General features: G+C 49.7%; 1 protein-coding gene across 1 annotated transcript in view; it reads left to right on the top strand.

The window, feature by feature from the left end:
* The window catches only part of CSMD1 (CUB and Sushi multiple domains 1), a 1871580-nt gene that overhangs the window by 1536481 nt on the left and 318579 nt on the right, over positions 1-16520 (top strand). The window contains 2 exon segments of the mRNA XM_072775779.1: positions 2005-2193; positions 12229-12398. Coding sequence (XP_072631880.1) covers positions 2005-2193; positions 12229-12398 — 359 coding nt within the window.

Raw genomic sequence — 16520 nt, 5'->3', positions numbered from 1 at the left:
CCTACTTCGAAGCTCCTGTCAATTCCCTAAGAACTTTTGATGCCACTTCCAAGATGCTTCGTCACCATGCAGGACTCTTTGTCTCGTGTCGTGACGCTAAAACCCAAGGCCAAAGGGCTTCTCTGCCTCCCACCCTTACGTCAGCGGCAGGTGTGTTCCCGTGTCGTTACGTAGTAGGGGACGGTGAGCTGATCACTCCTCACTATGGCAGGACCGTTCCCAACGTGGGCACCGAAATGCGGTCTTATAGGGAAAGATTTCCCGGGGATTTTAAGACGCTCCGACCTATTTCACACTCCCCGTAATTAGGCCCGATCGCCGTTTATCTGTATCCGACTTTGTTGATCTTTCCTGGCATTTCACTGCATTAGCGGAGCTCTTGGGACGAGCCCAGACAGCTCGATTTCTTGGAAATCTGCCATAATCAGGCGTAATCGTGAACCGTGCGGCGGAGACCTGAATGCTCCTGACACTCAGGTCCAGCTCCCCAGGTTCTTCCCTGGCGGGTCTGGGCTGCAGCCACCCTGAGGCAGTCGCCCCCTCTGTTCCCACTTTGGTCAAGATCCACGATGCACGTGCGCGGCCCCTTCCCCGGACACCTCTCGGGACCCGGCGGCGCTGCCACCAGCGTCCAATGCTCCGGCTCGGAGCTGACGAGGAGCCCGCGCACCACCCGGGGTCAGAAAGCCGCGCTAGGGCCGACGCCTCCTCCTCGCACAAACTCCCTAAACAAGCAAGCGAGCGGAACAGCAGCAGGAAACACAGAAGCCGCCTCTCCGGGGCTTTGCAGCCCCTTGGATCCGTCACTACATGTTTTAAAACCTCGGGGCTCCGGGGTGAAGCGTCCCAGTCTCCACCTCAGCTCCAGGCTCCGTCTGAGGGTCCGGAGCTCAAGGGCCGTGTTGGGCTCCTCGCTGGATGTGCAGCCGACCTGCACAAATCACAGCGACAAAAACCCTTTAAACGTCAAAAGGCAATGAGGTGCCCGGGTTTGAACGTGTGGGACAATTCGTTCGCACACAGCAGGTGGAGGAGGATCTGTAAGGCCGCTGAGGAGCCACGTGGCCTAGCTGCCGTCCACGCGGGCGTCCCCAGCCCCGGGATTGCAGAGCCAGGACCTCAGTAAACGTGCTCCTGAGATGTGCTGAGCAAGAGTTTCATTTGCAAGGATTTTGCCTTGAAACCCGGCTGCCAACAATCGCCAGCGGCCCCCCCTCCCCATACAAGGGAGTTTATTCTTTTAAGTGTCCAAATAAGTGGCGAATTTATTATGCAGATGAAGCTGACTCCCTCCTGGGGACTCCTGGGATGTGAGCACCGACTCCGAGGGCTTTCACCTCGGCCTCTTCTCCTGGCCTGGCTTACCTCCGTCGCTTCCACTAGGGTCTGGTGAAGCGGCATTTGCCACCGTGTGTCCCAGTGGCACCTCTGCCGATGCTCAGGGGGCCTTGGGGGCCGTGTGGGGAGGAGCCGCAGGTGCACCCCGGGTGCACGTGGGGCCCCGCTCCGCCCCAGGGACCAGCTGCCAGGGCCTCGTGGTGCACACTCGGTTCGCCCAGGGCCCCCTTCCTTTACCTTTAGCAGCAAAACAGTTCCACACTGTTGGAGTTAGAGCCGTGAAACGCGTCATCTTATTTTAAGGTCGTGCATCTTATTATATATATAATATATATTAATATTATTAATATCATTAATGATATAATATTATATATTGATTTATTTAACATAATTATATGTATTTATTATTATTTATTATATTGTATTATTTAATTATATTAAACTATAATTACAAATTATGCTACAAAATAATAGAATCCCTGCCATTCATCATGAGACAGCTTATAATACAAGGAAAAACGATCCACAGAACGGTTATGGAGGAGTTTGAAATATATATGTGTATTTTTTTTTCTAATAACTGCCATTTTTTTTTTAAATTCTTGTGAAATAGTATTTGAGTATTTACCCACTCCCGCCAATTTACTCTGTCTCTCCGTGTCTCAGAGTACGACCTGGAGCCCTGTGATGACCCTGGCGTCCCTGCCTTCAGCCGCAGAATCGGTTTCCACTTCGGAGTCGGGGACTCTCTGACTTTCTCCTGCTTCCCGGGGTATCGCTTAGAAGGTGCAAGCAAGCTTACGTGCCTGGGTGGGGGCCGTCGTGTGTGGAGTGCACCTCTGCCAAGGTGTGTGGGTAGGTGGTCACACGCTTTCATTTCATTCATCCAGCGGGGAGAGGGGTGGCGCGGCCAGTGCGAGGGCGGCGGGCACCCGGCCTGGGAGTGGGTCCCCAGCCCTTGAGCGCGGCGCCTCCTCCGGCCTCGAGCCCCGGCGGGGCCGCCCTGCAGCATGCGCCCGGCGTGTTTGGGAAGGACACATACATACACATAAAACGGCAGCTCGCCTGGGACGGAGGGAACGTGAAAGCCGGGAGCGGGCTGCTAACGTTAGCACAAGCGCGGGCCGTTGCGTGGCTGAGAAGCAGTGAGCGTGCCCCGGTGCGACAAGGGGGGGCCCTGTCGGCCGTCACTCAGGTCGGGGACCCGGTGGCTGCGGCCCGTGGGGAGGCCGGTGCTCGGCGGGGAATCCCAGGGGTTGTCACCCTGGGGACAACCAGGAATCCCCAGTGGGGACCGAGCGGCAGGTGGGCCGAGGGCGAAGGCACCTGTGCAGCCCGGGGTCAACGCCCCGACACCTGCACCTGCCGCTCGTCCACGCTGCTTAGCAGGTGAACCGGCGGCAGAAGGTGCCTGACTGGCCCGGACTGCTGGGGGCCGGGGGGGCTCCCATGGCATCCGCAGGTGCCGCGCCAGGTCGTGCAAATGGTCCTAGGACCCGGACAACGGCCGCGTGGCTCCCTGAGGAAAACCCCGTCATCCCCCCATGCACCTCTTCTCCCGTGAGCACGGCCAGGCGGGCAGAGGGTCCGCTGCACGTGTCCCCCCGTGTTCCAGCCGGAGTCCCCCACCCGCGCCTTCTTTGAAAAACAGAATGAGGGATCCCTGGGTGGCGCAGCGGTTTGGCGCCTGCCTTTGGCCCGGGGCGTGATCCTGGAGACCCGGGATCGAATCCCACGTCGGGCTCCCGGTGCATGGAGCCTGCTTCTCCCTCTGCCTGTGTCTCTGCCTCATTCTCTCTCTCTCTCTCTGTGACTATCACAAATAAATAAAAAAAAATAAAAAAAATATTAAAAAAAAAAAAGAAAGTAAAACAGAATGACACGGCCCAAAGCAGATCCGATCAGCTTCGCCTCTCACCGGGGCGCAGGCCTGGTGGCGTCTGCCGTCTGGCTTTCCCCTGAACCCGTGCCTCTCACTTGGGGGGTGATTAGGATGGGGACCCCCTTGGTGCAGGCTCACTGCAGAGAAAGAGGAGCCGTGTGTGCTGCGCGGGCCTGGAGCCCGCGGTCCCCAAGTCAGCGATGACCCCGAGGCACTTTAAGGGCTGGGAGGAGGTCCCGAGCCAGGGAAGCCAACGCTTTGTGGCCCACGGACTGCAACGCTACACCCCTGCGAGCCTGCGGAACAGGGGTGCGCTGTCCTCACCCCGTTCCTCGGTGACCCGAGCTCTTACACCGCCGCCCAGGATACGGAAGAAGAACCCACGTTAGTGTCCGCGGAGCCCTGCGCCGCCCTGAGCCCGCAGGTGCCGACTCCACTGATTCCCAGGAACCAATGAGCTGAGCGGCGTCGCCGTCACATGCGCCGTGCAGACGAGGACACCTGCAGACGTCACCGTGACAGGTGCAGGTCCTGCGAGGGCGCCGGGCCGAGCCCTTCCACGTGCGGCCTCTGTTCTCAGCCCCGAGTTTCCCGCATTTCCTTCCAGCCCGTCTGACCGCAAAGAGCCCTGCGCGGAGGTGCTAGTCACGGTGGCATTTCCCCCGCGGGCGCCACCTGTGGTCCTTTCCTCGCGGGCTCCGTGGGGGATGGGCTGTGGGTGTGGAGATGCTGGGATCCTGCCGGGTCCTGGGGTCCGGATCCCCCACCCACGACGTGCACCCAGCCCGGGAGCTCCTGGGTCCTACACGGAGCCCAGAGGGATCGGGGCCCCACAGGCCCCACAACGGCCCCTCCTAGGGGACCCCCAGGTGCCCCGTAACATGCGGCAGGGCCTGAGCCCCATTACCTTGGGGGACCCTATGGATCCCTGCACGACCCTCCGGTCCTGAGGCACGGACCAGGAAGCCTGTGCCCAAGGTCACCATCGGGCCCACCCTCGGGTGTCTGCCCATCCTGCTCCCTCACCTGCCACAGGTCAGGCTCTCAGGTCAGGCTGTCTCTGCCCTGTGACCTCTCACCTGAGAGCTGTCCCTTCCCCGTCACCCTCTCACCTGTCAGCTGACCCCACCCCGTCACCCTCTCACCTGGGATCTGTCCCTTCCCCATCACCCTCTCACCTGGGAGCTGTCCCCTCCCTGTCACCCTCTCACCTGTCAGCTGTCCCTTCCCTGTCACCCTCTCACCTGGGAGCTGTCCCTTCCCCGTCACCCTCTCACCTGTCAGCCCCCACCCCATCACCCTCTCACCTGGGAGCTGTCTCCCCCCATCACCCACCAGACCCTCCGTCGTGACAGCTCTACTCCATTAATGTTCCTCCATGTTCTGGGCTCCCATGAGGCTGACCCTGTTTGCACTGGGGCCACCTGAGCCCCGAAATCTAGCTCTTTGCTTATCCGATAGGTGCTGGTCAAACAAAGATTACTTCCCTCTGAAGCTTCTCCCTCGATCTTAACACTTTGATTCTGTGCCTGCATTTCTTCTTTTAAAATGACAAAATTAAGAGTGACCGATCCACAGCCTAAAAGTTGCAAATCCATTCCAGAGATCACAGGTGACTTTGGAAGAATTTCAGCTGAATTACGAGCATGTGGTTTTGGTTTTCCCTAATAAACGTCTCATCTGAAATACAATTTCTAGTGAACACTGAAATTAAGAGCTACTTTTCTCTTCGTCAATTCACTCGAAAATTAAAGAGAAATGATCTTCCTGTTTGTATGTATTATTTTTAGGGCTATTTCCAATTATTTACTTTGGGTCCTGGAAATAATATCATCATGCACTCTGTAGTGTGTAACGGGATGTGCACGCCTTCAGTGCCACATTTTGCATTACATTATATGTGTATCATTCAATTTATTAATTTTTTTTACAAGTTAAAAAGATACCCAACTGGTTTATGTAAAAATGGAGGTTTGTAGGCGATTCGAGTAAACATAAACCGGGACAGACTCAGGTGAGGTTTGATCAAGGACTTGACTTTGTAACCGAGGCCCTGTCATCTGTCAGCCCGGGTGCTGCCTTTATCCGCAGGCTCCGTGTCCTTGGGTCGCCCTGGGCAGCTCCCTGCTCTCCCAGGAGGCGTCCTCGGGGCAGGCTCTCATGGCAGCAGACAGTCCTGCAACGCCAGCATCTTGCAGCCCAGAGAAACGGCTTTCCCAGGAGCGTCTGTGCAATACCTGGTTGCCTCTGATCGTCCCACACGCGTCACCTGCCTATTCCCGTCCAATCCCTAGCAAGGACGTTTCTCGTTGTCTTAGGATATTTAGGGGCCCATCTACATAGGTGTCGAATAATGAGGAAAATTATGTATTTTATGATTTTTGAGATATTTTGTGACATCTTGTTGGGGAAAAAAAAAACGGGCAGGGGAAAGGAGACATGAGTCAAATGAGTAGCCACTAGAATTATCTAATCTAATATTGCATCGATGAGCACAGATTTTTGAACAGAAAACTCGCCCAGGCACAGTGTGCTAAGCCTCTAGTTGTACATCAGATTAATTACCAGATAGTATCTGCTGAGAGAATTTTTAAAAAATCAAAGAAAGCAAGAGTTATCTTGTTGTTGAATTTTTGCATTAATTCTATTTGTTGGACAAAATATAGTGTCCTTGGACAGAATACAATGAGGGAAAAGTCAACGGGGACACCTGGGGGGCTCAGCAGTTGAGCACCTGCCTTTGACTCAGGTCATGACCCCGGGGTCCCTGATCGAGTCCCACATCAGGTTCCCCGCAGGGAGCCTGCTTCCCCCTCTGCCTGAGTCTCTGCCTCTCCCTCTGTGTCTCTTGTGAAAAAAATAAATAAAATATTTTTTTTAAAGTCAACAGTATTAGCCACAATTGAAAAATGGATCAAAAATATTTCAGAGAGGCATAGTACCACATTATAGCTTCTTGTATTTTGATGAACTTAACTTTCAATCTTTTGACCAATCCTATCTGAACATTGTTTTCCTAGGCCAAGCCGTCCATTGATTCTATTTATTTCTATAAGTCTTGGCTTAAAATTTTAAAGCGAAGTTAAAAACTGAATCTAGTCTTAAAAGTTTGCTCAATAATAGCATTAAATTAAGGAAATAGAGGTTCGTAGGATAATAGACTAAAAAGAGGATCAGCACTTTATGCAATTCTGATATATTCTTTGTGAGTAAAAATAAGACGACGCATTTTAAATAATATAGGCTCTCTCTATACACATATAGAACAGAGTCCGCACATCTACAGGCTGCACAAACTGTGCGGACTGCATACACAGGGTCGTACACACGCGGATGTATACTGAGGCCATTTTCTGATTTGCTTTTGTTTTAGGAACCGAAATATTCTTGGTTTGCTGTAGAAAGGAAGTCGGTTTTCTGTCTCCCTTTTGTAGTCGAGCTACTTCCGATATCCGTGGTCCTCAAAGCAAATACGCATGCGCTCATTAACGTGACATAATCAACGCAGGGTTTCAGATGTTCTCAAGGCCCCACTGCAATTTCCACAGCTCTTGAGTACCCCCCAGCAAGCACCTTCACATGCCGCCCCTTGGTTAGGAGGCCCCGTAGCCTGAGCCACCGTGCGCCCTCAGTCCGCCTTAGAGGACACCTGTCACCAAGGGAACCCGAGTCCAGCCTAGGATGCGTACCTGCCCTCGGGGTGCAGCCCCCTGAGCCACTGGGGGCACAGTACCTGCCAGCCCCCCGTTTGGGGAATTGGGTAGGGTAGCCTGAGCCGCATAGGGTTGGCTTCCCAGGTACATCCTTTTGACAGAAGAATTTATGGTGGATCAATTGTCTCCTTTCTTATGCTAATTTAATTTTAATTAGTTCATTTCCATGACGATACCCTAAATGACAATCCGATTTTAATTACATTTTCAGAAGGTTCTTCACAAAAAGAATAAATGATTCATCTTAAGGAAAATTATATCCATTCATCTTAAAGTAATTTTAAATGGATTATTGAAAGAACTTAAACCCGATACATTTAATTGCTCTGGTAATGGAGATTTATCACAGATATTTTCAGTCAAGTTCAAAGAAGTTTTTGGAATTCCGACGACTTAAATTTCGTAGTTTTTGAATGCTGGCTTTTACTGTTCGTGTCTGATTTTCTTTAATTAATTCCCATGGGATGATGTCTTGGCGGGGGGTGGGTGCGGTTTAGTGGCAAGAGTGTCACTACGTTTTAGTTGCTCTGCCATTACTTACTTGGAATTTCCAGGAATTCTAGAACTTGCTGTACAAATCCACCTTCACGCTATTGCACCCTGTTTTCTTTTAGAATCTCCAAGATTCAAAAATAAATAAATAAAAAGAATCATTGCTTTCTCTTAGGCCATTTCCTCTTCTGCAAACACCCTTTGTCAGGACACCTGCGTGCTCCAGACCCTTAGGGACCTCACACCTTGGCCCAGTGAAGCCCCCACCTTCCCCGCCTTTGGCCAAGTCTGTTCGCAGCCCAATTCCCCGCAGTGCTCTCCGCTGACCCCGTAACAGCCTGTGGGCCCCACACCCAGAGTGTCCGCGTCCCCTAACCGTGTCTCTCACCAGACCTTGCTGTTGCCAACGCAGCTACGGCACCGAGCCTAGTGGCGGACCCAGGCTCTCCAGATAGAGCAGCACATCACGTCCCACCTTCCTGATGTCATATTTTCGTGTTGGTCTTGACACAAAGTCAGAAAACAACAGCAAGAACGACACGTGTTCCCTGCAGTAGTGTCAGCCCAAACGTACAGGACCGTTTAAACTTGAGGAAAGATGTGAAAGTCATGATTTGAAGAGGAAAAGAAAATAATTTCGTGATAATCAGCTTCAAAGTCTTTGAAGACTATAAAGTAACACAAATCCATAGAAAATAGTGCATAGTAGGCAAACATACAAGGTAAAACATTGTATTGAAGTAGATTTCTTAAAAATATTGATACCAATTTTGTAAACTTTACTGGCAATTCCATACTTTTGGAGAAAACTTCATATGCAAGGCCGTCTTTAAGTGCTGCACCAAACTACTCCGGAAAAACGAAAGCCTGTCCTTGCACATGTGACGAATCGGCCGTGTTTCTTTAGACTGAGTGTTAGGGATATATTAAATAAATAAATTTTTGTTGGATATTTAGTTAGGGGTTTTACTTGCGTCTCGGGATGGGAAGCGGTTGTTCTGACACGAGTGCGATTTTATTTGGAAGGGGTGTGGATGAAGTGACATGCAGGAGTGAGGTGGTCGGTCGCATCCGTGTCATCTTGCTGGAAGCTGAAGCAATGAACTTGCTTGTCTACAAAGCGTTACCGGTTACAAAAGGCCAAGCAATTGCTCGCATTTATTATTTCCAAACAGTGCACTTCACGAGCACCACTTACATATCTGCCTTAAAGCAAAATCCCAAGATCCAGATCCTGATAAAAAGATGTGTAACAGGGCACCTGAGTGGCTCAGTTGGTTGAGTGTCTGACTCTTGATCTCAGGGTCCTGAGTTTGAGCCCCACCCTGGGCTCCATGCTGGGGTGGAGCTTCTTAAAGATTGGTAAAATTGCATCTTTAGGTTTAAGAATATTTTTTTTTTCCTTCTCGTGTATCCAAACATCCAAATCTTCATTCTAGTCCTCCCTTTTTGTTGTATTATGAGAAATAAGTATATGGTTAATGTCTTACATGCTAATATGAAAACAAATATCTCCACATAATTGATGACCCCGTTCCAAGTAAAAGTCCTTACAAGTATTTTTCCATCTATAAGCGCAAACCCATACTATCTTGGGTTCATCGTTGTTCATAATTAATAATACTACGGATTATTAACCACGATATGTTTTCATCAGTAGTGAGGATGAGCAAAGGGCACAGGTCCACTCCTGAGTATGGAGGGCTCAGATCAGATCAGTAATTGCTCTGTATTAGCTGCGTGACCGTGGCGGAAGCACGTGGTTTCCAGACTATTCTGTTTCAGTTTCCTCGCCTGTAAAACGCGGCCGATGAACCTATTCGACAAGGTTACTGTGAGGATTGCATGAGGCCCCGTGTGTGAAGAGCTCACCACAGCGTATGGGACATGATACGATGGCCACAGTTCAGGCATCAGCCTTGTCAGGATAGATTGTCACCTTCGAGCGATGATGCCTGTAACCGAGTCTGGATGATTCTGTGTGTGGCAAATCCGTGGAGGGGAAGAAAAGAGTAGAAACGTAGTGATGTGAAGACCAAAGAGAGGAATTCCAACCTCCGTGAGGACAAGAGAAGGCGAGCCGCTCCCCACAGGTGCAGAGCCCCACACAGAGGGTGCCCGGGGATGCCGGAGCATCCCTGCCCTTGGGAAGGGGGAGGTGAAAGCCAGCGGAGCTCATCCCCGTGGCCTGGCTCTCCTCGTGGAGCCCCCCGGACGCACCCTGCAGCTTCTCCGGCGTCTCTCCATGGATTCCTGACAATGCCAAAGCTTTTACTACACGCGTTGGGTTCAAGGCTCACCACTGTGTTCAATTAATTGCCCTTATGCCTTCCAACCCTCCCTCCGTCCTCCTGACCTCATTCAGTCAGGAAGGAAGACCACGGCCTCTCCTGATGACCAGATGGTGACCAGACGGGGGCCGGGACCCTCATTAACCCCTTCACCTCCAGCCCACCTCTCGGGAGGTTTGACTCAGGACCGCCTGCATTTACGGTGGACGTGCAAGGCACATAGTCACCTAACGGACGTGATATATTCGGATGTAGGATAAACCCAAATACACACAACCACTCATCATAGCCATATAAATAATTCCTCAAATGTTTTCTTAGGCTAAACATAATCTATTTGCCACTATCTCAGTATTTTTTACATCTTCCACTGCAAGGCTTTTTTTTTTTTTTTCAAACTTAAAAAGTAATGGATAAAAGGACTTAAATTTGATTTTTGCATGGTTCATTTTATTGATCACTGTCAAATTCAATTTTAAGTTAAAATTCCTGATATTTGTGACTAGGTTTTATATTCCAATTATTATCATAATTCACTTGAGCTTCTTTTTTAAATTGGTTTTAAGTCTGAAATCTTGAACCAGTTTGAACTCCACCCCCCCCATCCCATCCACACAATAACCAAGGGGGGAGGATCCTCTACTTTGCTGTTTTGATGTTCCTTCCGCTTATTTTGTTTTTTCTGTTAGAAAAAAAATCCTATTCCTTTAAGAAAGAAATAAAAAAGGCAAAAAATATACAAGGCCCATGGATTATTACCATTTCCCAAGGGGATCGCTTACCTAAAACGCTTGTTGAGTTTAGCATGTAAAGTCATGCGTCCTCAGGGCGCCTGGGTGGCTCAGTAGGTAAAGCGTTTCACTCTTGATCTTGGCTCTGGTCTTGATCTCACGGTTGTGAGCTCAAGCCCCGTATTGCTCTCCACACCGGGCATGGAGCCTGCTTACAGAACACGAAACACAAAAAAACAAGACTGTCTGCTGTTCAAAGACCACCCAGACATCCAGCATGGGAGATCCATCCCTTGCCTTTCTCCCCATAATTTATTCTTCTCTTAAAAAATGTTTTAAAAGACTATGGTAATCAAACACGTATATCATCACATATATAAATATAAATAATATAAATATGTCTATAGTTCAAAAAAAATATGAAAGCCCATTGGCATTTTGTCGGGTCACCCGCTCGCTGCGCATGTTTCTCGGCACTTCCTCCCCACTGCCCAGCAAGCCTGACTTCCCGTGAGCCCAGATCCTCCCGTGTCTTCCTCCCTGATTTCCTCCCAGCCCTTCTATGTGGGGACCATCGTGACATCCAAGTGCACAAACCAGCACGACCTGATCTTAAAACTCTCTAGCACTTTCCTTCCGGCGAGTAGGCAAGGGAATCACGGCTGGAGGTGCAGCTGATTTTATTCATTGTTGGAGGAGAATGGACACGTCAGAGAAAATCAGTCATGAAAATGCACGTGTGCAGATGCCTGCCACGGTACAGAACACCCACAAAATTAACGTGAGCCCCTCTCGCTCCCCTCCTCACCCCCCTACGTGTGTGCACCTCACGGACTCCACTTCCCAGCGTGCCCATACTCATACTCATTTTGTTGAATTTCTATAAATCATGCACTTGGCACATAATGTGGCCAATAAATTATTTGGTGCAGAGTCCCATGGAGTTCTTCTGCCTCACGCACATGCACACGCACATGCACACACACATGCACACGGTGTCTCTAGCCTTTGATGACCACTTGGGACTGATTGGATTTCAAGGCTGGGGTCTTTCAGCTGAAGCGTTCACCTTGCAGGTGAGCTGGGAGGTTGAGTGACTTGCTCTGAGTTGACAATGTAGACAGCAGTATTTTTATTTTTTACCATGATTAAAGGTGTTTTCATGCAAATTCAGATCCAGCCATGAATGACCGGCTGCTTTCCTGGGGGAAGGTGGGAAGGAGCCGACACTCCCCTCCACCGAGTGCTCCTTGGCCCTGAGACCTAATGCAGGCAGGCCCAGGGCCCTGAGGCAGGACGGCTGCAGAGGGCAGCTCCCTTTATGTCCCCTTTCCACACGTCGGGTTGATGCCACAAAGTAGGAGTTGAAGGAAATTCCTTCATCACCCTGGAGTTGGTGGGGATGTTTCACAAGGTAGAAATGAGGTGAGGGGAGGGAAGCGCGTAACTGCCAACGAGCTCCGGGGCGCAGCGGTTTTATTCAAGATCTCTGTGGGACAGCACGCTGCTTCCATGGAGTAAGAGGTGTTCTATGAAAATAAACAAGAAATCTTGAAAACGGGTGAGTGGAGGATATGTCCCGATCAGTTGGTAAACAGTAAAAAAGAAAAAAAAAATTTAAAAAAATTAAACAAAAGAATCACGAATCTATAAAAGCAATATATTAATTACAAACATACATTGAGGGAGGAAAGGGGTGTCACGATTATAGGGGTTTTATGTATTAAGATCAGTAATTCCATTTTTGAATTCTCTCTTTTTTAATGTCCTGTTTATTTTAGCTGAATGTGGAGCAAGTGTCAAAGGAAATGAAGGAACGTTGCTGTCTCCAAATTTCCCATCAAATTATGACAATAACCATGAGTGTATCTATAAAATAGAAACGGAAGCTGGCAAGGGGATCCACCTCAGGGCGCAAAGCTTCCAGCTGTTTGAAGGAGACGTCCTAAAGGTAAAAAATATTCTTGAATGTGACGCCATCTCTTCTTCTCAAGGAACCCATTAAACACCTGCCCAGCTATACACACAGAGACGTGTATGCATGTTCATGCATCTTTGGACAGACCGAGTTTCTCCAGTTTGTCCAGTTGGTGTGTGAAGGTGCTGAGTGTCACCGGTGTGGTCTTGATCTGTCCGAGTCTGCAATCCCGGGTCTGATGTTTGCTCGTTGTGTATCTTCGACACATCATTTAATATTTGAGCTTTCTCTTCCTTATTCGTAAAAACCTGTGATGATGCCTATCTTTGGAGGATGTTCTGAGGTTTAGATTATACACCTTCTGTTGACAGACGTGTCTAGGATCGTGCCTAGCACAGAGTCGTCATTACTAGCACTGGCGGGGCCCCCGAATCGACACTTTCTATAGTCAGCTCCCTTTGGTCCCCTTTCCACGTGTCGGGTTGAAAATGGATGAGAGGAGGATATGTCACAATATCCTCATGTGGTCGCAATATCCACGGCTACAAGGATTTTGATGTGACAGTGGAAGGGAGCTCAGCCCCTATCCCCAGACCGCAAGGCAGGGTTCATATGGAGAAGTCACACCAGGGTGAGACATATTTTTAGTGGATGAGTCTACACCATGTTCACAGGACTCAGGGATGTGCTTGGAATGGGACCAGAAGCAAGAGCTCTGTGCATTATATGATACAAGTTACCAGAGCCTCAGGGAAGTGCTCTGCGGAGGAGGACCCGGCAAACCCCCCACATTATAGATGGACCCCAGGAAAAAGGGCAGGAGGACTGGATGCAGGGACATTGAGGTCTTGATCTATAAATTCCAGCTCTACCTGGAAACGCCCCCATAGCTCCTAAAGCTTCTGGTATAGTTCCCACCTCTCCGATAACTCTTTGAGAAAACCAGCGCCCTTGTAGGGTCAGGAGGCAGCGAGGGCACATTTGCAGAGCGAGGACATGCATGGAGGGCACCGGACTGACGCCGCCCTGCTCGGCCCAGTGAGGAGGGAGCTCCTGGTCCAGGTCGCACAGCCAGTTTGTGGCAGAAGAGAGGCACGTCTCTCTTCTCGTTCCTTTGTGAAGGTCTAGGGTTTCCCAGTCATGTTCACCCCTGCATGGACCCACATGCCGACACATCTCAGATTTGGTTGAGTCCACCCACGGTAAGCGGCGAGCATAGGAAAAGATGCAAAGAACCAGCCGAAAGGGAAACACCAGTACCCTCCGTTTGTCACCCATTTGCACGGTGGTTAAAGAGGGGTCCCTCCAGGACCCTCGTTAGCCGCACGCGGACGCTCAAGAGGTGCTGGAAACCTAGAGGGCCTTACTCCCCTCTACGTCCCTGCTCGGCTATGTCAATGTCATTGTTGAGTAGCTTTATTCTAGTCATTCTTTTATCGTAATTGTCTTTCCAAAGCTCATGCTGACATCACGAAGCTCTGTAATTAAGAAGTGATTTTCAGGCAGAAAACTAGTATATTCTCACTTGTCTAAAAAAAAAAAAAAAAAATTAAACTCGCCTTGTAAGTAAGCATTTTCCAAGCTCTTTGAAAACCTCAAATTTAGAAGTCAGTAAGCCTTTGGAGAAAACTTTGAGGTAACAATTAGGTCTCCTTGGTGCAGGTGAGCGATTAGAGACACCGCAGCAACGTACGCGGGTAAATATCATTGCCGTGGAAGGAAGCGAATGACGTTCATCCATGATTACTGCAGTTTAAAGATGTTGATTATAACAAAAAGCAGAAACAAAAAACCTTGCTTACTCCATTTAATTGCAGGGAAGCTGCCAATCATCTGAAATGCCTACGTGTTTTGCAAGGTCACTAATAAATATCTCAGTGTTCAAAACATTTCAGGGGGGGTTACCTTATATTTTAGCTCTACATGCTATTCCCATTGCTCCTTCGCACATAGTATGATCCAGTAAGAAAGACCAAAGTTTTATAGACATATTTTCATGCCCAAAAACACGTGTCTTCTTCTTCATATGGGGAAAAAAAAAATCACGTAAGAGAAGGATAGCTTGAATGAAAATGTCATGAAAGGAATATGCAATGGAAAGAGCAGTTGATTTTGAATATTTGGGGTGTAGATTCTTTCAAACGGTGAAGGACTCCCCCAGGACCTGCAGCTGCCTCACCCCAGGACTCCGCGTGAGGTCCCCTGATGTGTGGTCATCTGCTAAGGAGGCTCTTCCAGCCTGAGCCTGTAGCACTGATTAAATGCCAAACCCTGAGCAGCGTTTGTGATGTAAACACTTAGAGCGTCCTATTAACCTGGGACTCAAGGAGCATTTTTCTCCCACCTAAATGGAACACTGATTCCAGCAGCACGTAGATGCGGGCACCTAGGTGCCAGGGGCTGTGCTGAGCTAGCGTGGCTTGTTCCTGATGTAACTGCAATTAAAAATCAAGTCTTCTGGACGTGCAGTACCATTGGGTTGTCACTGGTGATCCCTGCAAAACTGGAAGCCACATTTTCAACTTGAGGGAGCTGACAAAAGGGTGCTCCCTGTGGCAGGTGACTTCTCCATCGCCGCGCTCATTGCTGGTGATGCAGACGGACACGGCTGAGTTACTGGCCGGGAGAAGCCTGGAATTCGGTAGAGCAAGGACGCATTTTCAGCGGTTGTGGCCTGGAGGGTACCGGGAGCTGGATGCTGTCCCGATGATCCTTCTAATCTGTGGGAATCTCCCAGTCCAGGCCCGGGGAGGTGAGGACGGACACTTCTGCAGAACTCCAAGGACTGAGCTCACATGAGTGCTTACTTGCTTGCATGCTCCTCCAGTCCTTGGGTTTCTGTGACTTACTGAGAATCGCGTGGTATACGGAGTGAAACAAGACCTTTCTGGGAGGGCCTGGAGATTTCCCTTTTTGAGCCAGATTCCTCTGGGTTTATAATTCATCACAGTCTGGGTGTCACGGACCTCACCACGTCTGACGAATCCACGTATTAAGCCAAGTGATGATTTTTTCCAGCAGTCCCCAGTTGCTGGAGGAATTGCAGATCGTTTGATTCCACTCTGCCAGCAGAGGCTCTGATTGGAGATAAATAAAATAATGATCTGTGAAATTGATATTTCTAAATATGTTTTCATCTTTTAGGATTGTATATGTGTGCGTGTGTGTGTGTGTGTGTGTGTGTGTGAAAGTCTGTTGAACCAGGTATATGGTCTATACATTTATTAGAAGAGAGGCGAGAGAAGAAAAGTAAGAATCAATCCACATGAGAAGGAAAATAGTGGGGAAATAAGCAGACATGGGAGGAGCCTACTGAGGACTTAGGTGCCCTTTATTTAGTTAAGATCTTTTTTTTTTTTTTTAATCAAGAACATCTGGATGTTTTCCAATATAATGCATGTTCACCCTGCCCTGTCGTCCACGAATCTCTTACAGACCCATGTGGTCCCTCCATGAGCCATTGCAGTAGTTCAAAGAGGCAAATGGATTAGCCACCCCCCTGCGCATCCTGTCCTTGATGAGTGTCCAGCAGCCCCGGCACTGAATCCTCCCTGAAGGCAAACACGGTCTCTCCGGGCGGAAGCAAGAAAGCATCCCGCGTGCCATCCCACACGCCCATGCGCTGACCTGGGCCACAGTCCCCACTGAGGAAGTGGGATTGGCACTCACCCAGGCCGGGGTGGTCTGCCTCGGTGAAACCCGGGGACACAGCCCCGAATGCCCCCCTTACCCCTTGTGCCTGCACAAAAGCAGCCTGCCTGCCTGCCTGCCTGCCTTCCAAATATTTGTTATAGACCCCCGTGCTCTACAGCCACCTAGGCAGGTAAAGTCAAGCGCAGCGTGTTTTAGAGCAAGACAATGCATGCCCCCGACATTATTACGTGATGGGACTCTCTTATTACGACCAACTCAAGACTAAAGTCACCTCAGGCCCAAAGAGCTGCAAAATGCGACAAGATATTTCCACATCCTGTCTTGTCTTGTGACACAGTCAGAAGAGGGAGCGGGGGGAGGGATGGGATGTCCGCTTACTTGCACCATAGTTTGCAGACGACGTCCCGGCCAAGGCAGGACGCGTCCCTTCAACTCCGGCAAGTGGATTCTGAGCGAGGGAGACAAAGGTGAATACTGAAACTCAGAAATGCAAATACATAT

This window comes from Canis lupus, chromosome 15, assembly GCF_048164855.1.
Source record: "Canis lupus baileyi chromosome 15, mCanLup2.hap1, whole genome shotgun sequence".
In the NCBI taxonomy this organism is placed as follows: Eukaryota; Metazoa; Chordata; class Mammalia; order Carnivora; family Canidae; genus Canis; species Canis lupus.
Note: the sequence above shows the minus strand (reverse complement) of the source record. Positions and strands in the feature narration are given on the sequence as shown.